The 21623-nt window shown below is 48.6% G+C and overlaps 1 protein-coding gene across 2 annotated transcripts in view; it reads right to left on the reverse strand.

Annotated features, from left to right (window-relative positions):
* TYK2 (tyrosine kinase 2) overlaps window positions 1–21623 on the reverse strand; it is an 841948-nt gene that overhangs the window by 513452 nt on the left and 306873 nt on the right. For both annotated transcript variants that reach the window (XM_086959057.1, XM_086959053.1), the window contains exon 3: window positions 225–348. In XM_086959057.1, the coding sequence (XP_086815183.1) occupies window positions 225–348 (124 nt within the window). The remainder of the gene's footprint in view (window positions 1–224; window positions 349–21623) is intronic.

Here is a 21623-nt window from a genome sequence, read left to right on the forward strand (position 1 = left end):
AAGCTCTACACAGACGGAGAATTATGGTTTGTGATCATTCTCAGGAGAAAATGTGCCTTGGGACTGAGAAATTAGCAGGCCAACCAGGATCTCTTGGAAAATAATGAAGACACCCCAATAAGTTGGTGATGTAATTAATGGTGCCACTCCGGTCATTTCACTCTCTAAGCATATGTCAGAAATCAGAGCTTGAGCGAGAGAATAGTACACCAACACATGTCTACCTCATACGGAAATGCAGAATCACGTTTGAATCTTTGCTGATTTCAAAAACATGGTTTGGAGGGATCCAAACTTTGGCTTGGACATCGTAAAGTGCAAACAAGTTGTAGAAGAGTGGCGTGATGCCTGTGGAAAGAAGAAAAGAAAGTAGTGTTAGGGACAATTCAAGATATGTTGGAAAAGCACAGCTACGTTTTCAAATATTCAGTTAAACTTCATTCATATTTTTAGTAACTGGAAAATGTGTAATTGGTGATATAAAACGGAACCTTCAAACTGTGTTTGTTGCAAGGGGGGGGGGGGGGGGGGGGAGGGGAGTCAAATATTTCAAATGTGTCCCGAAAAGCACAAGAACAGTCTCCGTGATAGATGGTTTATTCTCTAGGCCCATTAATACAGTCTGCGCTTGCACATAAATATTCAGGTAGAATCTTAAAGGATCCTGCTGCACGCTTCTTGGTTATTGGTTATCCATTCGAAAGGGCTTCGCAGTAGCTGGAGACTTTGAAGAGTTATCACAAAACTATCGCAGAGCATGCACGCCCTTTGCCATCTGCTCCAATAAGCCCACCGGCCAAACATTCCATAGTTTTCCCTCCAACTGCAGGATCCTGAGGACAGTAAGAAGGCAAAAGACTCCCACAACCTATGCATCTCTCCAAGTAGCAGACAGACGTTAACTTCAGTAGAAAGGAGCAGGCGAAAAAGATAGAGATTGGCTGCACGTGCACACAAAGTGCAAAAAGCTTGTCATCATTAAGTAAGCCACTTTCATTACATTATGCATGAGATGGTTTTGGTATTATCACAAACCTAGCTGAAAGGCAGATTCTGTACATTCCCAGGCCGCGTGTTAACTGTAATGCCGTACTCTCTCCTTCCAGTATTCATTCGCTACTGTTGGGATTTATCTTACATTGATGTTAGGTGAAAAATCTGACAATACCAAGATGTCACAGAACGCACCATAAAAATTCAGTTTAATTGCACACTTTGCTGTATACTTTGCCTGTAATCGATCCCCATTTGCTATTTTTCTGTGCATCATGTAGTCAAGCAGCAGAATTAGGTACTTCATTCCCACAAAATAGGTGGCCAATGTCAACAATAAAATGCAGACAAACCAAGGAGACCTGAACGAGAGGTCCTAAGAAGAGACCCTAAAAGATGTTAAGGGACTTAAAGTATCCGAAGGGCAATATTACAAACGTTTGGGTCCTGGAATACGCAGTACCAACTCTGCACAGAAGTGGTAGCAACACAAATATTAAAAGGCCATAAACACCTTGAACGCTGCAGGCAATCATTTAATTTTGAGGGTGCTGGTATATCACAATCAGGCAACTTCAACAATCTGGATAAGCAACTCAAGGTCTTTCTGCCCGCATGTGACCAATCAGCATATATTATAGCAATATCAAGGCTGCGCTATAACAAGAACACTGACAGGCCAGAGACCGGGGTTCACTAGTTTTGAGAATTTGGGCTGGAAGATCAAGAGGATGTGGGTCAATGGGGTTATGATAAGGACGTGTTGGGGTTGGAAACTATATCCAATGTGGGTTGTGCCAGTTTCTTTCGGTTTTGTTCATAGGATCCAGTGCACATTTTCTACAGGCTAGGAAAAATTATTTCTGATCGAAACACTATAAACTAAAACTCAGTTTAATTAGCCTTGAAACGTGTTTCACATCAAATATTGCCAGGCTCATCACCATGGGGCAGATCGGTCAAGAGTGACCGACAGCGCCTCGACAGCTTATTACCCTGCGGCCTGCAGTGGCCAGTGGTCGCTCCAGTCACTGGTAGGATGACACTCCATTGTGTGACCTTGTGCAGTCAGTGGAGCGACCTGCAACAAATGAGGGGTAGGGGTGGCTATTGGCGACTTTAAAAACAAGTCATGGGCGTCATTCCCGGCATCCACCTAGAAAACAGTGTGTGATTATCTTCAGTCAGGTGGCAACGACCAGACAAGGTCTAGGGCAGAGGTCTTCAAACTGGGGGGCTCAGGTGAGGTGCCAGTCTCTGGCCAAGAGAAGCATCATGCTTTGCTTTAAGTGTTAAAAACATGAGTGGCAGGAAGCCACCTTGTAATGGGCCATCATTAACAACTTTTGAAATGTATATCCTGACTGGGATTATGTGTAAAAAGGGAAAACAGGGCTTAAATGCAATGTTTAAATATGTTTAGACATATTTAAACATTGCCAATTTGGCAGAATAATTGTGAAACAATTGAGGGGGGGGGGGCTGAGGATTTGTAGGGGGGCGCAGCATTAAGAAGTTTGAAGACCACTGGTCTAGGGGATGATGAACTGACAACTTCAAAAACAAGACAACGGGGTGTTAATCCTGGCAACCCACCACTGTGTGATCGTCGCAAATCTGACACACTATGTGCCTCAGTCCCCAGATCTGCCAAGACTGAGGCACTTAGAAAATGTTGAATGGTAGTATGAAGCACTATCTAAAATAATTTTAAGTGAAGTCAATGATTTTTTAGAAACTTTGAGGGCCAGACATTGTTCTCCACGCCTCTGCAATCAAGGGCCTTAGATAAAGATATATAGTATTTATCTCAAGAGCATATCAGGTATAAGACACACATTTCTTGTATTTGGTGACCACTTAACGATTATACCAGTCTTCCAAGAGCAGTGAGAGGTTTGTAATAGACTTAGATGAATGAATGAATGAATGAATGAATGAATGAATGAATGAATGAATGGACTTAGATGAAACATTAATAATAGCATATTACTTGGTTTTTAGCCCCTGGCTTGCCATTACATTTTCTTTTCATGCTTTAAATAACACGTGTTGAAATTATCAAGTTCAGTACTCATGTTATCGTCCTTGGAAGACTGAAAGGCCGGGTCCAGGGTGTCGCAACTCAGACGAGAGAGCTTCAGATTACACACTGGCCTCAAATAAGGCAAGCTGGCACACATCAGAACAGCAAAACAAGTCAGCAAACAGCTGGAGAGGAGATGGCACGCCAGTAAGGACACCTCAGACAGGGAAGCCTTCAAGACCTCTTTCAACTTCTACCACCACCTGTTGAGGACAACAAACAAGACCGCCCTAGCTGCATGCGAAAAACCAGCGCCAACACCATGGAACTTTTCAACATCGTTAAGGAATTCTCCAACCTGGCTGCCAGCAAAAAGTACATAACACCCTTAAAGGAGCTGTGCGACAACATCAAAGATTTCTTCTACGACAAGATCACAAGCATATACAGAAACTTGGAGCCCCAACCCACACCAACCATCTACCTCAACAGATAGGACACCAGCGCAACTGAGCAACTGATCCGTAACACAGATTGATCATCTCGGACCTCCTCTGCACCTAGGACACCACCTCCACCATCAAATCCATTCACTCAGTAATGCCTGCAGCCCCATACCCGCACCACATCTTCACCCTTGGAAACCAAAGGATCGCCCAGAAACTCACCACCCTGTTTAACAGTTCGCTCACCACCACCACATTTCCAGATGCCTGGAAACATGCCGAAGTCAAACCACAACTCAAAAAACCCTCCGCTGACCCCAGTGAACTCGAAAACTACCTGTCAATCTCACTGCTCCCATTCCCAGCGAAGGTACTAGAAAAGATCAACAAGCAACTCCTGACACAACTGGAGCAGAAACAGATACTCAACGCCTCCCAATCCAGCTTCTGCAGCAATCACACCACCGAAAGCACCACAGCTACCGACAACATCCAAACCCTCCTTGACCGAGGAAAAACAGCAGCTCTGATTCTCTTCGACCTCTCTGCAGCCTTCAACACCGTATCCAACCACAAGCTGATCAAAAGACTCCACCACATTGGCATCCAAAGGGACGCACTCAGATTGATCACCTCCTCCCTCACCGGAAGAACCCAGAGGATCCACCTCCTACCTTTCATCTCGGAACCCAAGGAGATCATCTTCAGTGTCCCCCAGGGCTCATCCCTCAGCCCCACACTCTTCAACGCATAGGATGACAACCAACTCATCCTCTCACTCACCGACGACTCCACCCCCACCATAACCAACTTCCAAAGATCCATGACAAACTTTAAAGACTGGATGAAGAAAAACTGCCTGCAACTGAACACAGACAAGACGGAAGTACGGCTCTTGGGCAACAGCAGCAATACATGGAAGGACTCATGGTGGCCATTAGACCTTGGACCTGCACCCTTCACTCCGACCATGCCAGAAACCTCAGAATCATCATTGAGAACAAGCTCACCATGAAATCACAGATCAATGCAGTCTCCTCCACCTGCTTACTCACTTTGCTCATGCTACGTAAGATCTTCAAGTGTCTCCCTGTTGGACAGGCCACATGAAGGGCCGCTCTCCCCCGGCCCAACCAGGCCTGAGCCCAGTCCCGCAAGTACCACACACCACCATTGCACGTCCTCCGTCCCCTCAGGGACCCCTGCCCTCGAGCCTGCCGACCTCGAGGGTCCGATCCACTGCCGGCCCACGCGCCCAGCCTGGGGCGCCATCTTGGACACTCCACCACGAGGCCGCCTGGCCCCCGATCGACCTCAACCCTGGGCCTGGCCCGGCCTCAGACATTCCGGCACCACCCTCCACCCAGGAGGTGAGCGGGCTACTTGGCAAGTCAATGGGAGAAAGAGGTGCCGATGGCTCTCCCCCACCAAGTGCCGCTCGCCCATCGCCTCCCCGGGCGCTGGCTCCACCCCCCTGCTGGGTGTCTGGACTCCCCCATCCCGGACCTCCCGACCTCCAAGTGCGAGGGTCCGGACATCAAAGCACGCCAGCCCTATAACTGGGGCAGCTCCAGAGCAGGAAGGCAGTTGTATCTTGGAGTCGAGAGACGTAAAGAGGAACTCATCCTGGACGGACTACTGGCGCTGCCATAGCTCTGTCCTGTGCACCATCGTCCTGCCTGTTGGCGCTGCCACAGCCGTCGTAACCTTCATCCTTCATCGTCGTCGGGACCTGCTGGCGTGGCCGCGGACCGTTGTAACCGTCATCTTCCACCGGGACCTGCAGGCTCCGCCGCGGACCGTCGTCCTTCCTTCATCCATCTCGGGACCTGCTTGGCTCCTCCACGGCCCGATCATCTAGAACGCCGAGCTCGAGGATTGAGAGCTATTTTGTACTCATTGGTAACTAAGACTGTCCCGCTACCCCTTTCCTAAACCAGAGACTAGAACCGAGGGGACCCCTGAGTCCAGACCTCCTTGTATCCATCCTCGTAACCTAAGCATTGCATATAAAGTCTCGTTAACCTTCAACCTTGTGTGGTGTCCGTCTGTGGGGGGGAAGTTACTTATCTGTACAGTCGTTGGAGACGGCTCTCCCTGGAGACCTCTCCCCGTAACCTCGGCCGACCCTCCCGGTCCGTCTAACACTCCCCCTATAAACAAGATGCACAGTGACACAAGCCCTCATCACCAGCTGCCTGGACTATTGCAATGCTCTCTATGTAGGAATCATCGCCACCTCCTACAGAGACCTCAGACCATATGGAACACACCACCCACTCATCCTCGACCTAACCTGACAAACCCACATCACACACCACTTCAGGCAACTCCACTGTCTCCTTGTACAGAAGAGATGAAAATTTAAGCTGCTGACCCACACACACAAGGCTCTACACAACCAAGGACCCACCCGCATTATTAACCACTGCCTGAACTTCCACCAACCATCGAGAAGACTAGGTTTTTCCTCCCTCTCACTTGAGCATACTCCCCACATTCACCGAAGCAGAAGTTGAGGACGCTCCTCCTCCAACATTCCAGTAAAACCTGGAACAGTTTCCCACGCAACTCCGGACCATAACACCACTTCCGGAATTCCAAATGGCCCTCAAGACCTGGCTGTTCAAATAAGCTGTGCATTATAAATCCTGATTGATTGATTTACTGTCAAAACAAAATATCAAGCAACACGAACTCTACAAGAATGCCATCTTTTGATTTGGAAGCCCAGCCGCCATGAAATCCTTTACCCTTTAGACATGTTCTCTGTGTACACTCATATGTTCTCACCCAATTTTTAATACATTGCTTACACCAGTGTTTTTTTTTCAATATAACCCTTTTACTAGGGCTTTTGCGTGCTAACGACTTATACTTTAGGAAATGAGGAAATGAATACAAGAAAATATTAACAAGCATTGGGAAAGCGAATAGGTCTTGACTGTGAGAGCTACTGGTGTTGGCAATGTTTTGTAGCCATGTTGTACAGTAGCGCGGATGCTTTGCAGTGTGGCTACAAAGCTTCTATAAATTAGTTTGACACACTGCAAAGCACTTGCGCTGCTCTACAACAAAGCTCTCATGCAAGACCAATTGGCTTTACCAATGCCTGTCTGAATTAGAGGTATTAAAACTGGGTACTCCGTGAGACACATTTTTCAAAAGGAGAAGTCTAAATGTATGTCAATAGCTCTTTGCTGAGTCAGTGCTCCAGCCCCTACCCCCCACCCCCTCATTGAACCAGAACAACTAGTACAGGATGTAAATGATATGTGCAAGTAGCACGACCATTCAAGTGTGAATGGTCCTTAGAAGCCGACCGGTGAAAGGGTTCGTGAAAGGGTTAATAATAAAAAGGTGGCTCACTAGGAAGGAGTTTGTGGTCGGCTTTGCAAGTGAAACTCAAAACGATAAGGAAAGCACAGAAGACCCTTAACGAACTACAAAAAAAGGTGAGCGAACACAAAAACATGAGATATAAAAACACACTTTTGCTCATTTAAATGACACATACAAAACAGCAGAAAACAATTTACAGTTAACATCCATCACGGGATATTGTTCTATTGCAACTAGATTTTTTACTGCGGATTTCAAAGTAAACACCAAGGATTTGTAGGATTTAGGTAATCCTGTGCTGCAAAGGCATCGTGTCATTATCCGGTTGCTTCTTTTAGGAATCTCTGGCTGGCAGCAAGAATAGTAGCTTGGATTTGCAAGATTGGGGGAAGCAGAGCATTAGTGCACACAGGGCTTTAAGTGGGATACAAAAACTGGGCGGTCTCTCAAAGGGGAGTGGTCAATGTAATTAAGGCTGTGGCTTAAAAACACCTAAGCTAAAAATCTGTGTTTAGCAGTGTGCCGCCCACCTTGTATTTTGCTGGTCCCGTCATTACATCCAGATATATGATACAAGTCACATCATACCTACAAGTCAGGGCTATTGGCTTTGTCAATGGTTGCTAGTTGGATAAAATAAATAAGCAGCAACTATGGCCTTGTATATAATATTGAAAAAACTTCCACTTAAGCCCAGGTGACACCACGACAATGTTGCTGCTCCCGAGTTTGAAAAAAGAGAAGGAAAATCCAGAGAGAAAATTACTCTCTTTAAAGGATTTCCCTTTCTCCACAACTTTCCCCACGCGCACATCGATGTGCCTGCTGTCACTGCAGTCTGGAGAAAAAAACGGTCCGCCTGTGCCAGGGCACAAAACAGAGCCCGATAGAGACCCGTTTCGAGGCCCCATTAACCCCTTGCATGCGGCCGCGATTCTGCGCCTGTGCGGCACTTCTAAAGAGTGGGCGGGTTCATGACGGCCCCCAGCCGTCATCGGCACACGCCCACCGTGCTGCATGACGGACGGGGGCAGTCATCAGCATGCACAGGGTTAAAAAAACTGCTGGTGCTCAGACCCGGCCCACTTAAAGCCCTGAGTGCACACACTGTGGTGGAGTGCTTCCTCCCAGGCATGTCAGGGAAAGACACACCACCTCCCTGAAAAGCAAAAACAGAAGCAAGGCGGTCAAATGGATCATGTCCCTCCTGTCAACCAACCCCGTACAATCGAAAACTGTGACTCATACTCAGATGCCAATAGGGGAGAGTGTGCGGCGGTATAACCAAAGCTGCTGACTATGGAACTGAGGGAGCCGGGTTCAAGTCTAGGCTTTGGCTCAACATCCTGTAATTCTGAGCAAAAATAGCCTAATCACCCCACGCCTATACAAAAAACAAAAACCTTCAAATGTAACGTTATGTAATGTAATGTTCCTGAACAAAAACAAGCAGTTACAATGCAATAGGTCTCGCATTTGCGAGAGTTTGAACTATTGGCATTGTAAATGACGATGTCTTTTTTATGTGTTTTGGAAACGTGCAGCGTAAACACGCACTTTGTACTTCTAGTTGTTTACGAGAAGTAAGGCTGGCAGCAATAGCGCCTCTTTTACTGCCATCCTTCCTTCTTGTAAGCAAGACCTACAAGTACAAAGTGTATGTTTACGCATCACTTGCAGGTTTCAAAGCACATAAATAAAAGGCATTGTCATTTATAATGACAATAGCTCAAACTCTCGCAAATGCTAGACCTATTGCATTGCAAATGCTTTTTTTTGGAGCTCATAGCAGTAGGAGGAGCTTTGGGATGAGTAAACAGGAGATGGGGGGGGGAAGTGTCAGAGGGAAGGGTTTAGAAAGGCTTGTTTGGGAGCTCTGAATAGTAAAATAGGTATGAGATGAGGTAAGCGGGGTAGAGGAGTGGTATAGTTAGAAAGGGTTATTTTATTTCAATGATGACAGAGTTTTGACCAGAACCATATATATTATCATAATTATACAGCAATTTATTTAGTGCATCAAACCTGAGTCAGAATGTTTCTAATTGCAGTAAATGAGGGAATGAAGAACAGTAGAAAAATAGAGTTCCCCAGAAAACATTATTTCCTTAGGTGAAGCAATGCCTTAAACTTAGAAGGCAAGTTATGTAACTAGTTTTTCGTCTACCTTATTTGAATGTGGAATAAATTAAAATGCCTCCAACACAAAACTGTTATGTGATCCGGTCGATGAGCTGATTGTGAGTCTGTTCCAAACTATCCCCCAGATTCATGAAAACCATTTTCTGCGAATTCTAAATTGCCATTATTACCGAATTGCAATTTAGAATTTGCATAAAGGGATTCATGAAAATCTGCGAGAAAAAATAGCGATTTGCATTCGGCTGCAAAAGCCGATTGCGATTTTTCCAAAATCGCAGAATAATTGCAAAATCGAACAATTTCCGTGTTGAAATTGCGATCTCGCTATTAGCGAGATCGCAAATTGCGATCTCGCTAATAGCGAAATCGCAAAAACGGAAAGTCGCATTTCGAGCACAGTGATGACATCACAGCCAGGAAGCAGCCAGTTCCCTTCCTCATTCTGAATACTGAGGCTGATTTGGAAGCAGCACTGCCCAGAGCTCCACTCTAAACCACCTCCAGCTTTGAAAAAGGATACACCCCACTGCAGCAATGTCACAGGAAGAAGCAGGGGCCAGTTCCGCAGGGAGAAAGCGAAAAATTAAATTCTCCGAACAGGAGCTTGAACATCTGATTGAGGGAGTCTGTAAAGATCATGACAGACTGTTCGAGAAGGACTCCAGGAGGGTGCCAGAGGCCGACAAAAGGCGACTTTGGTTGCGCATTCGCGCAAAAGTAAATTCAGTTGGAGTTATCCAGAGATCAATCGACGATCTCAAGAAGAGGTGTTACGCCCTCCGAGGTCTTGCCAAGGAGAGGGTCGCCGAGAGGCTGGGTGAGCGCCTTGCAACAGGAGGGGGAGAGCCAACAGTCCCAACACCCCATTGGAGGACATCGTTGAGGACACATTGCAACCTGAGGCATGCGTGGGGGTAACCCGGCTGGATTCCTGCCGACCCACCCAAGAAAGCCAAGGTAAGTGCCATGCGACTGCGACCCTGTCCCCTAACAATGGCCATGACCCTAGAGCTACCCATAAGAAACCCCAGTCATGCAGCCCATGCACAGCAGAATATCCCTATTGCATTGTGGGACATGTAGTCTGACCACAATTTACATTCAGCCCCATACAGCCAGATATGTCCTAATAGAGTCAATCCAACAGCCAGTCAGGGAATGCTAGCCTGCATACATGTAGCAACCTTCCATGTGAAAGATACATGTAATTAATCAACGTCCACTTTACATCACAGGTGGCGCTGAAAACACCAGCAGCGACAGTGAGGGGGTGCAAATTGACGATACTCATGAGGATTCTGAGGTTGATGCACATCCATCCACACAACCAGGTCCATCAGGGCAAGCGCCAGCAGCCTTACCACCACCTGCAACGCCAGCGACAACAGGCGCACCACCATCGCCAACTGTCAGACCCATGCCAGTGGCATCGGCAATACCAGCAGCCGCCAGGCCAACAACACAACGCACACCTACTGTGCCCACCCAGTCCAGCGGACAGGTCAGGCAGCAGCGCCAAAGTACACCACGCGCCGGCAGGAGGGGGATGACTGTGCACGTGCCGGGTCTTTCAATAGAGCTCCGCATGCTGCGCGTCCACCAATAACAGGCACAACACCTTGCAGCAATTCATCTACAGCTGCACAATACAGCCAGGAATGTTGGCCAGCTGTCCGGCCGGATGGACCGAATGACCACAACTGTGGAGGCAAACACTGAGGCCATGCTGAGCCAGCGGGACCTCACCCGGCACCGCCAGCTCCTAACACGCCTCTCGGCGTACACGCGCTCCAATTATTTAATTGGCAACGCAACATCCCAGCTGTCCCGTAGATCATTGGCCATGCAAATCCAGATGGTCCAATGCTGCCAGGACGTGGCACGGGCACTTGAGCAGGCAACCACTGCAGGTCAGCCCCTGCAGGCAACTGGTCACGGCCAGGCAGGAGGGGACGACGCTAGTGAGGGAACATCTAGCCACAGCAGCCTTTCTTTGCCACCGGTTAGTGTTCCACGCCGCAGCAGCAGGCCCACTGCGGCATCACGTGCGAATCCGGAGGAAGAGGTCGAGAGGCGACTCGGAGCTTCGGGCCGGAGGCGCCAATGACATTTATGCTCATCCTGCAGGGACATGTTGATGAGAAAAGCATGCCCACTAACAAATCAGGAGATGTATGACGCAATACACCTCAAATGTTTCTTTAGAAAATAATGCTATATTATTGTGCAAAAAACAATAATATATATTCAATAACAGTACATCAGACTCATGTCATTATTTCTATTGTCATGCATGAGTGAAGTGTTGGGTGAGGGGAGAGGGTGCACTAGAAACAGTTCATTGTGATTTGGTTGCGCCGTCTGTGTCCTTCAGCTGGAGTTTCCCCGCGTGCATGACGCGCATGTGCAGGTGGGCGGTTGTCCCCTTCGAACTCACTGCCAGATATCTCTACAGGTATCCTGCGCTTGGTAGCAATGTTGTGGAGTATTGCACACACGGCCACGATGCGGCAGCAGACCTCAGGCTCGTATTTAAGGGCCCCACCAGTCATGTGCAGTATGCGGAAGCGGCTCTACAAAAGGCCAAATGTCCTCTCAATGCAATTTCTAGTGCGGATGTGTGCAGCATTGTAACGCCGTTGCTGTGGTGTGGCAGGGTTGAGGTATGGGTTGAGGAGGTACTCACGGAGACCGTAGGCGCTGTCACCTGAATGAAAGGAGCAAAGGGTGAGTGCCTGTTCTGCGCAGCAACATGGTGACAATGTACCATTTAGTGACATGTGTACTTACCTAGAAGGTGTCCTTCGCCAAAGTCTCCCCTGGCCAGTCGTGTGTGCATGCCGCAGTGCCGGAATATGAATGAGTCATGTGTGCTCCCCGGGTATTGTGCCACTATGTCCGTGATGATTGTCTTAGCGTTGCACACCATCTGAATATTCAGGGAGTGATGGATCTTGCGGTTCCGGTACATGTATTCTGTTTGTGCAGGTGGGCAGATGTGGGTACAGTCTATGCATCCAATTACTTGGGGGAAGTGTGCAATGTTGTAGAAATCCAGCTTGGTTTGAATCGAGTCCTGTTGGGTGGTTGGGAATGTGATGTAATGGTTTAGCCGGGTCAGCATTGCCTCCAGGAAACTCCTTAGGCAGCGGGACATGATGCTCTGGGATATCCCCCCTGCCACAGCGACTATCCCCTGGAAGCTTACGGAGGCCAGTAGGTGCAGGCTGCACAAGATCTGGACATGGGTGGGCACGGCATTGGTCCTCCTTGTTGGGTGTTGCATCGGGGGTCTAGGTCCCGGATCAGCTTAGTGATGATTGCCCCATTCAGGCGGTACTTGGAGTAGATTTGCTCTGCAGTTTGGCCCAGTAGGGTGATCCGCTGGCGGAATATTCGCTCCTGTATCCTGCGTCTGCTCCGTGCTGCTCGCTGAAGCCTTCGCCGCCTGACCACCATGTAGAGTCCTGGCATTGTGAGAGTCCTCATGCTCCAGCTGCGTATCCTTAAGTGTGTTTGGTCAGGCCTGCACCTGTGGGTAGTTTGTTAGGAATGTATTTTTATTTTTTTTTCCTTCATGGTTACCACCTGGTTTGGGTTCTCCTTAAATTTCGCGTCGCTAATAGCGATTTTCGGCTTTTTCGCATTTTGCGAGTTTTCTTGAATAGCGATTGCGATTATTTTGCAATTTCGCACATTAATTCGCAGAATCCATGGTTTCTCGCAATTTCAGAATCGCTAAAGGGCTTCTTCCTGGATTCTGCGAATTACTTTGCGAACTCGCATTTATTCTTTAGCGAAATCGCAATTTTGTACTTTTCACTGTGATGAATTCCTTTTCTTCGAATTGATATCGCAATTGCTGATTCGCAGCTATTGCGATCGCAATTTTGCTTCATGAATCTGGCTGTATGTCTCCTGATTGCACTAAAAGCTGGGTGAAATGTGGCAGTTCATAGACTGCCTGTGGTGCTGAAAACCTTGTCTTTTTCTGAAGTTCCTGTGAGACTTAATCAATTTATTGCTGTTTTCTGTTTTTGGCTGTTTATCTTTATCGCGCTATTTTCCCACGTCTCGGAACTCTGGCTTAGCCTTTATCGCGCTGCTCTTGTGCGCATTGGAACTTCAGCTTTGTGCACTCCCGCGCCAACAAAGGGCTTGAAAGTGCACAAGCTCAGGTTGGCCTTGCGGTTGCTGCTCGGTGCAGAGACGGGCTGTGCAAAGGAAATGCGTACATAAATCTATTTCTTGCCTCGCCTGCCTGACGCCATATGTTCGCTACGTCGTCACTACGTCCATGATCTGGCTGCCGAAGGCGCTCCCGTTTTGGCTCTTGCCTACTCGGCTTGGCTCTTAGCTCCCTCGTCGAGATCAGACCGTTGATGGCGATCTTTCTGTGTGCGAGGGGTGAAGGGAAGACCGGAGGGAGCTGCTTGATGTTAGCCTCAGAAGATCCAGCTCAGAGGGCCACGGGGTGGGGAGAGCGCCTGCAGCCAGACACAGGGGAGAGAGAAGGGAGCAGTGGGGGGTCGGGGGAGGGACAGAGGCGCTGCACAGGGCAGTATCGGAGAGAGGCCACCTTCACAGGGTAGTAACAAGGTCTGGGCACCTGCACAGGCAAGTTATATAAAGAAGTCTCTTGCCCAGGGCATTGACAGAGTGAGGCCACCTGCACGAGACAAGGACCAAAAGAGGCCACGTGTACCGGGCAGAGAGGACAGAGAGAGACCACCATACATGACAAGAACCGAGCGAGGCCACTAGCACAGGATGGCGAGGGCTTGGACAGAGAGAGGGCCTCTGTTACCTCCTTGTGATCTCTTTTCTCTGCCTCTGTTCCCTGCTTGTGATCCGTTTTTTTCGGACCTCTGTTCCTTCCGTGGGATCGGATTTTCTGTGCCTCTGTTCCCTCCTTGTGATCGGGTTTTCTGTGCCTCTGTTCCATCCTTGTGATCGGTTTTCTGTGCCTCGGTCTGTGTGTGTGGCCCTGTCGGTCTGTGTGTGGGTCTGTCTGTGTGTGTGTGGGTCTGTGTGTGTGGGTCTGTCTGTGTGTGTGTGGGTCTGTGTGTGTGTGTGTGTGTGTGTGTGGGTCTGTCTGTGTGTGTGTGTGTGTGTGGGTCTGTCTGTGTGTGTGTGTGTGTGTGTGTGTGTGGTCTGTCTGTGTGTGTGGCTCTGTCTGTGTGTGGCTGTGTGTGTGTGTGTGGCTCTGTCTGTGTCCGTGTGGCCCTGTCTGTGTGTGTGTGTGTGTGTGTGTGTGTGTGTGTGTGTGTATGTGTGTGTGTGTGTGTCTCTGTGTGTGTGTGTGTGTGTGTGTGTCTCTGTGTGTGTGTCTCTGTGTGTGTGTCTCTGTGTGTGTGTGTGGCTCTGTCTGTGTGGCTCTGTCTGTGTGTGTGTGTGACTTGGTGTGTGTGTGGCTGGGTGTGTGTGTGGCTCGGTGTGTGTGTGGCTCGGTGTGTGTGTGGCTCGGTGTGTGTGTGGCTCTGTGTGTGTGGCTCTGTCTGTGTGGCTCTGTCTGTGTGTGGCTCTGTCTGTGTGTGTGTGTGTGTGGCTCTGTCTGTGTGTGTGTGTGTGTGTGTGTGTGTCTCTGTCTGTGTGTGTGTGTGTGTCTCGGTCTGCATGTGTGTGTGTGTGGCTCTGTCTACGTGTGTGTGTGGCTCTGTATGCGTGTGTGTGTGTGTGGCTCTGTATGCGTGTGTGTGTGGCTCTGTCTGCGTGTGTGTGTGGCTCTGTCTGCGTGTGTGTGACTGTCGGCGTGTGTGTGGCTCTGTCTGCGTGGCTCTGTCTCTGTGTGTGTGGCTATGTCTCTGTCTGTGTCTGTGTATGGCTCTGTCTCTGTCTGTGTCTGTGTCTGTGTGGCTCTGTCTGTGTGTGTGTGTGTGTGTGTGTGTGTGTGGCTGTCTGTGTGTGTGTGTGTGTGGCTCTGTGTGTCTGTGGCTCTGTCTGTCTGTGTGTGTGTGGGTGTGGCTCTGTCTGTGTGGCTCTGTCTGTGTGTGGCTTGGTGTGTGTGTGTGGCTCGGTGTGTGTGTGGCTCGGTGTGTGTGTGGCTCTGTCTGTGTGTGTGTGGCTCTGTCTGTGTGTGTGTGGCTCTGTCTGTGTGTGTGTGTGTGTGTGTGTGTGTGTGTGTGTGTGTGTGTGTGTGTGTGTGGCTCTGTCTGTGTCTGTGTGTGTGTGGCTCTGTCTGTGTGTGTGTGGCTCTGTCTGTGTGTGTGTGTGTGTGTGTGGCTCTGTCTGTGTGTGTGTGTGTGTGTGTGGCTCCGTCTGTGTGTGTGTGTGTGTGTGTGTGTGGCTCTGTCTGTGTGGCTCTGTCTGTGTGTGTGTGTGGCTCTGTATGTGTGTGTGTGTGCCTCCGTCTGTGTGTGTGTGTGTGGCTCCGTCTGTGTGTGTGTGTGTGGCTCCGTCTGTGTGTGTGTGGCTCTCTGTGTGTGCCTCTGTGTGTGTGTGGGTGTGTGTTGGGCTCTGTGTGTGTAGGGCTCTGTGTGTGTGGCTCTGTGTGTGTGTGTGTGTGTGTGTGTGTGTGTGTGTGTGTGTGTGTGTGTGTGTGTGTGTGTGTGTGTGTGTGTGGCTGTGTGTGTGTGGCTGTGTGTGTGTGGCTGTGTGTGTGTGGCTGTGTGTGTGTGGCTGTGTGTGTGTGGCTGTGTGTGTGTGTGGCTGTGTGTGTGTGTGGCTGTGTGTGTGTGTGGCTGTGTGTGTGTGTGGCTGTGTGTGTGTGTGGCTGTGTGTGTGTGTGGCTCCGTCTGTGTGTGTGTGTGTGTACGGCTCTGTGTGTGCGGCTCTGTGTGTGCGGCTCTGTGTGTGCGGCTCTGTGTGTGCGGCTCTGTGTGTGCGGCTCTGTGTGTGCGGCTCTGTGTGTGCGGCTCTGTGTGTGCGGCTCTGTGTGTGCGGCTCTGTGTGTGCGGCTCTGTGTGTGCGGCTCTGTGTGTGCGGCTCTGTGTGTGCGGCTCTGTGTGTGCGGCTCTGTGTGTGTGTCTCTGTGTGTGTGTGTGGCTCTGTCTGTGTGTGTGTGTGTGTGTGTCTCTGTGTGTGTGTGTGGCTCTGTCTGTGTGGCTCTGTCTGTGTGTGTGTGTGGCTTGGTGTGTGTGTGGCTGGGTGTGTGTGTGGCTCGGTGTGTGTGTGGCTCTGTCTGTGTGTGGCTCTGTCTGTGTGTGTGTGTGTGTGGCTCTGTCTGTGTGTGTGTGTCTGTGTGTGTGTGTCTCTGTGTGTGCGGCTCTGTGTGTGCGGCTCTGTGTGTGTGTCTCTGTGTGTGTGTGTGTCTCTCTGTGTGTGTGTGTGTGTGTCTCTGTGTGTGTGTCTCTGTGTGTGTGTCTCTGTGTGTGGCTCTGTCTGTGTGTGGCTGTGTGTGTGTGTGGCTCTGTCTGTGTCCGTGTGGCCCTGTCTGTGTGTGTGTGTGTGTGTGTGTGTGTGTGTGTGTGTCTCTGTGTGTGTGTGTGTGTGTGTCTCTGTGTGTGTGTCTCTGTGTGTGTGTGTGTGTGTCTCTGTGTGTGTGTGTGGCTCTGTCTGTGTGTGTGTGTGGCTTGGTGTGTGTGTGGCTGGGTGTGTGTGTGGCTCGGTGTGTGTGTGGCTCGGTGTGTGTGTGGCTCTGTCTGTGTGTGGCTCTGTCTGTGTGTGTGTGGCTCTGTCTGTGTGTGTGTGTGTGTGTGTGTGTGTGTCTGTGTGTGTGTGTGTGTGTCTCGGTCTGCATGTGTGTGTGTGTGGCTCTGTCTACGTGTGTGTGTGGCTCTGTATGCGTGTGTGTGGCTCTGTATGCGTGTGTGTGTGGCTCTGTCTGCGTGTGTGTGTGTGTGGCTCTGTCTGCGTGTGTGTGTGGCTCTGTCTGCGTGTGTGTGTGGCTCTGTCTGCGTGTGTGTGACTGTCGGCGTGTGTGTGGCTCTGTCTGCGTGGCTCTGTCTCTGTGTGTGTGGCTATGTCTCTGTCTGTGTCTGTGTGTGGCTCTGTCTCTGTCTGTGTCTGTGTCTGTGTGGCTCTGTCTGTGTGTGTGTGTGTGTGTGTGGCTCTGTCTGTGTGTGTGTGTGTGGCTCTGTGTGTCTGTGGCTCTGTCTGTGTGTGTGTGTGTGGGTGTGGCTCTGTCTGTGTGGCTCTGTCTGGCTTGGTGTGTGTGTGTGGCTCGGTGTGTGTGTGGCTCGGTGTGTGTGTGGCTCTGTCTGTGTGGCTCTGTCTGTGTGTGGCTCTGTCTGTGTGTGTGTGTGTGTGTGTGTGTGTGGCTCTGTCTGTGTCTGTGTGTGTGTGGCTCTGTCTGTGTGTGTGTGTGTGTGTGGCTCTGTCTGTGTGTGTGTGTGTGTGTGTGTGGCTCTGTCCGTGTGTGTGGCTCTGTCTGTGTGTGTGTGTGTGTGTGGCTCTGTCTGTGTGTGTGTGTGTGTGTGGCTCTGTGTGTGTGGCTCTGTCTGTGTGGCTCTGTCTGTGTGTGGCTCTGTCTGTGTGTGTGTGTGTGTGTGTGTGTGTGTGTGTGTGTGTGTGTGGCTCTGTCTGTGTCTGTGTGTGTGTGGCTCTGTCTGTGTGTGTGTGTGTGTGTGGCTCTGTCTGTGTGTGTGTGTGTGTGTGGCTCTGTCTGTGTGTGTGTGTGTGTGGCTCTGTCTGTGTGTGTGTGTGTGTGTGGCTCTGTCTGTGTGTGTGTGTGTGTGTGGCTCCGTCTGTGTGTGTGTGTGTGGCTCTGTCTGTGTGGCTCTGTCTGTGTGTGTGTGGCTCTGTATGTGTGTGTGTGTGTGGCTCCGTCTGTGTGTGTGTGGCTCCGTCTGTGTGTGTGTGTGTCTCTCTGTGTGTGGCTCTGTGTGTGTGTGTGGGTGTGTGTTGGGCTCTGTGTGTGTAGGGCTCTGTGTGTGTGGCTCTGTGTGTGTGTGTGTGTGTGTGTGTGTGTGTGTGTGAGTGTGTTTGTATATCTATATTTATGAGGACCAGAACATGTTTGCACACCAACGCTATGAGGACCAGTGCGCTATGAGGACCGGAAAGCCGGTCCTCATAACGTTTACAGTGCTTACATACTGAGGGAAGCTCTCTCAGCTGTCTGAGTGAAATTTTGAAGAGGGCTTCATAATTCCTATTTTTCAGACAGTGTGTGTGATGAATACCCTCCTATACACACAAAAATATCCTCTCTCTACACACACAGACAGTGCAGTTGCTAAGGACAGAAAGCAACCAATCAGATTTCAGGGGTGTGTCTTCCTGGTCCTCATATTATCAATAGAAGTCTTAAAGTGTGTGTGATGCTGCAGGTTCCCATACCGTCAGTAGAAGTCTAGGAGAGTTTGAATATATCCTTCTAACCTTCAGAAAGTGTATTTTAATTTATCATTTTTGCAAAAAAAAAAACATTTTATAGCTGGAAACCCAGCTCTAAACATTATAAATCCTAACAGCCAGAGTTTAAAAAGGTTTTTTTTTGTGTGACATAGGCTCGGAAGAAGAAGGGGTTTTGAAGACTCCAATGATGTGTGTTTTTAATGAAAAGTACTAACATAGGGCCAACCATAAAAAAAGATATGTTTTATAAATAGTCATTTCAACTTCTCAAAATTGGGACTGGGAATGTCCCTCCTACAGTGAGATAGCTGAAGGTGTACACGCTTCAGAATTTCAATCGAAGTGCTATTTTCTCACTGGAAAGCACCTGCCAAAGGTTTTGGAGTGTCAAAAACGAAAATGTGATAATTAAAAGCACAGGCTCGATTCTGCACACAACAATGTGATGTGGAAATGTCTCAGTGGTTTCACTGTTTTTCTATTCAGTTCCAAGGATGGATTCTGGCCGGCCAGTGCTCACATTCTTTCATCTCCTTACCACAGCGGTGCTCACCTCTGCGCAGCTGTAGCAAGAGAGGAAAGTACTAGAGCTTAGCGTGATCTGAAAGTGCTTGGAATGGAGGATAGATCTGGGATGATCTGTCAGAGACTGGGATGATCTGTCAGAGGTAGAAGAGAGCTGTCAGAATTATAACAGTTTAGGGATGAGGAGCACAGAAGACAGTAGGAAGGATGTACATGACAATGATTAGTGTAAGAAGTGGCAACTGAGACTCTGGCTCACACACCACATAGACATTCAGTCCATGGACATACAGTAGACCTCCATGTTGTAATAGGCTGACATTTGAGGTGTAGCCATTATTCCAAATCATATGCAATATAAAAACTCCACCCCCCCGTCACCCCCCAGTGGATCTGGTGATAACTTGTACGGGGATGGTCCAGTCTTGTATGCTACCTGTACGTTTGGGACATAAACTGCAAATATTTATATCTTTTGTCCTGGTCAGCAGAGTCCAGGAAACTTACAATATGAGTCTCACAATGGTGCAATGACAACATCAATAAAATATGCCGACTGCAATCCTCAGTAAGGTTTTTTTTATCATGTCACAGCAGAAAATAAGCAACTCAGCTTATATATAACCCATAGCTATTTGGCAAACCAGATACCATAAGCAATCTTGCAGGCAGGAAAGCATCATCATATCATTCAATGCAAACTTGCCCTAGGGTATCAGATATCACTTTGCACTCATTACACATCCATCACCCATTTGTAATAGTTATGTGTATCATCATCAACTGGACTAAGTACTGATGACAGTGAGCCAGGTAGCAGTAAACGGCGCAATAAACAGTGAGGGGAATGTTTCAATTTGCAATCTTTCTTTCCAAATTCATCTCTATCACCAAAGTGCTCGACCTACGAACTTTTACTTTCAATTACAAATCAGGCTAATTCCAAGTCTCAGTAAACATTTTAATCAAGAATCAGAAAACTCAGACAGAAGCAGAGTCCGGATATGCAATGATTTTGAGGAGGCCTAGACGCAGGGAGAAAATTGTCCCTATGCATTTTCCCCACATATTAATGCTGTAACTAAGCGAAAACCAGCATTGGCATAGCCAATAGGTCTTGTCTTTGGGACCTTATAAGTGTTTAGCCATGCAACAGTTGATGTTGTTGCACCAAGGATATTGTGCTGGATAACTAAACACTTATAAGGTCCCAAAGGCGAGATCTAATGGCTATGCCAAGGGAAGCTAAACCCCCACTGTACACTCATTACACATGTGGCTATTCATTCTATGCCAAAACTGAAAATAAACTTCTGTAGCCCAAGGAGAGTCTGGAGAGAGATTTAGAGAGGGAGAGAGATTTAGAGAGTGAGACATTTAGAGAGTGAGATATTTAGAGAGAGAGAGCAAGAGATTTAGAGAGATTTAGAGAGATTTAGAGAGATTTAGAGAGAGAGATTTAGAGAGCGATTTAGAGAGAGAGCAAGAGATTTAGAGAGAGAGATTTAGAGGAGAGATTTAGAGAGAGAGAGATTGAGAAAGATTGAGAGATTTAGAGAGAGAGAGAGAGAGATTGGGAGAGGACTTGTGGGTTTCAAAGAGCTAGTTGGAAAATAATGAAAGATTCTGGATGAGTTTGAAAGCAAGAAAATGCCGACGGTGGGAGGAAAAATTGAGAAGAGGGGGAAGCTGAGGGGGGGGGGGGGGGAAGAGAGAGAGAGATTTAGAGAGAGATTTTGAGAGTGAGAGTTTTAGAGGGAGAGATATATAGAGAGAGAGAGAGATATAGAGAGAGAGATTTAGAGAGAGATTTAGGGAAATAGATTTATAGAGAACGAGAGATTTAGAGAGAGAGATTTAGAGAGAGATTTAGAGAGAGAGAGAGAGATTTAGAGAGAGAGAGAGAGAGATAGAGAGATTTAGAGAGAGAGAGATTTAGAGCGAGAGAGATTTAGAGAGAGATTTAGAGAGAGAGAGAGATTTAGTGAGAGAGTTTTACAGAGGTTCATAAATGAAATGAATGAAATGAAAAGTAGATTTATAGAGCGCGGTTGCTGCCCAGAGGCGTCCAAGCGCTAGAGACCAGAATAGAAATTGCTTGAAGAGGTAACTTGTTGATATTACTGAGGGGAGTTAAACAAAAAAGTCTTCAGCTGTTTCCGGAATGAGGGGAGATTAGGGTTGGATCTAAGATGAAGAGGAAGTGAGTTCCAGATCTTGGAGGCATTATGGGTGAATGTTCTGCCACCCGCCCTTGCCTTTTTTATTCTCGGACCTAACGCCATAAAGGCCTGGCTAAATCGAAGGTTTCTGCTGGGGTGGTACTATTTTACTAGGTCCCGGGTAATCCTAGGTCCTGTGTCCCAAAAGGCCTGATGGGCAATACACATGGCCTTAAAGATGATTCTCTGTCGCACTGGCAGCCAGTGCAGGCTGATCAGACCAGGTTTGGCTGATTGTCTGCGTGGCAGCTGTAACAGTGTGCAGGCTGCACAGTTCTGCACTATCTGTAGTCTGCGCAAGGTGTACTCCGGGGCGCCAAGGTAGAGAACATTATTGAAGTCGAGGCGGGACTGTATAAGACCTTGGATGGCCACCTGCTTTGCCTCCATAGGTAGAAGAGGGAGGACTTTCTTTAGCATCCTAAGAATTCCGAAGCAGGTAGCCGAGAGTTTTGTAGCCTGGATGTTAAATGAGAGGGTCTTGTCCAGCCACACCCCAAGGCTCTTGATATTATCCTTGGGTACTGGGGGGTACCTAGACAAGAAGGCCACAAGGAATTGAAAAAGGTGGGGTTTGCAGGGCCCAGGAGCATCAGCTCTGTTTTGTCCCCACTGAGCTTGAGAGATGAGGCGGTCATCCAGCCCTTTACCTTCTCTAAGCACTTCATTAGCCCACCTGACGACGGCAGG

This window comes from Lissotriton vulgaris, chromosome 1_1 (genome assembly GCF_964263255.1).
Source record: "Lissotriton vulgaris chromosome 1_1, aLisVul1.2, whole genome shotgun sequence".
NCBI classification, from domain to species: domain Eukaryota; kingdom Metazoa; phylum Chordata; class Amphibia; order Caudata; family Salamandridae; genus Lissotriton; species Lissotriton vulgaris.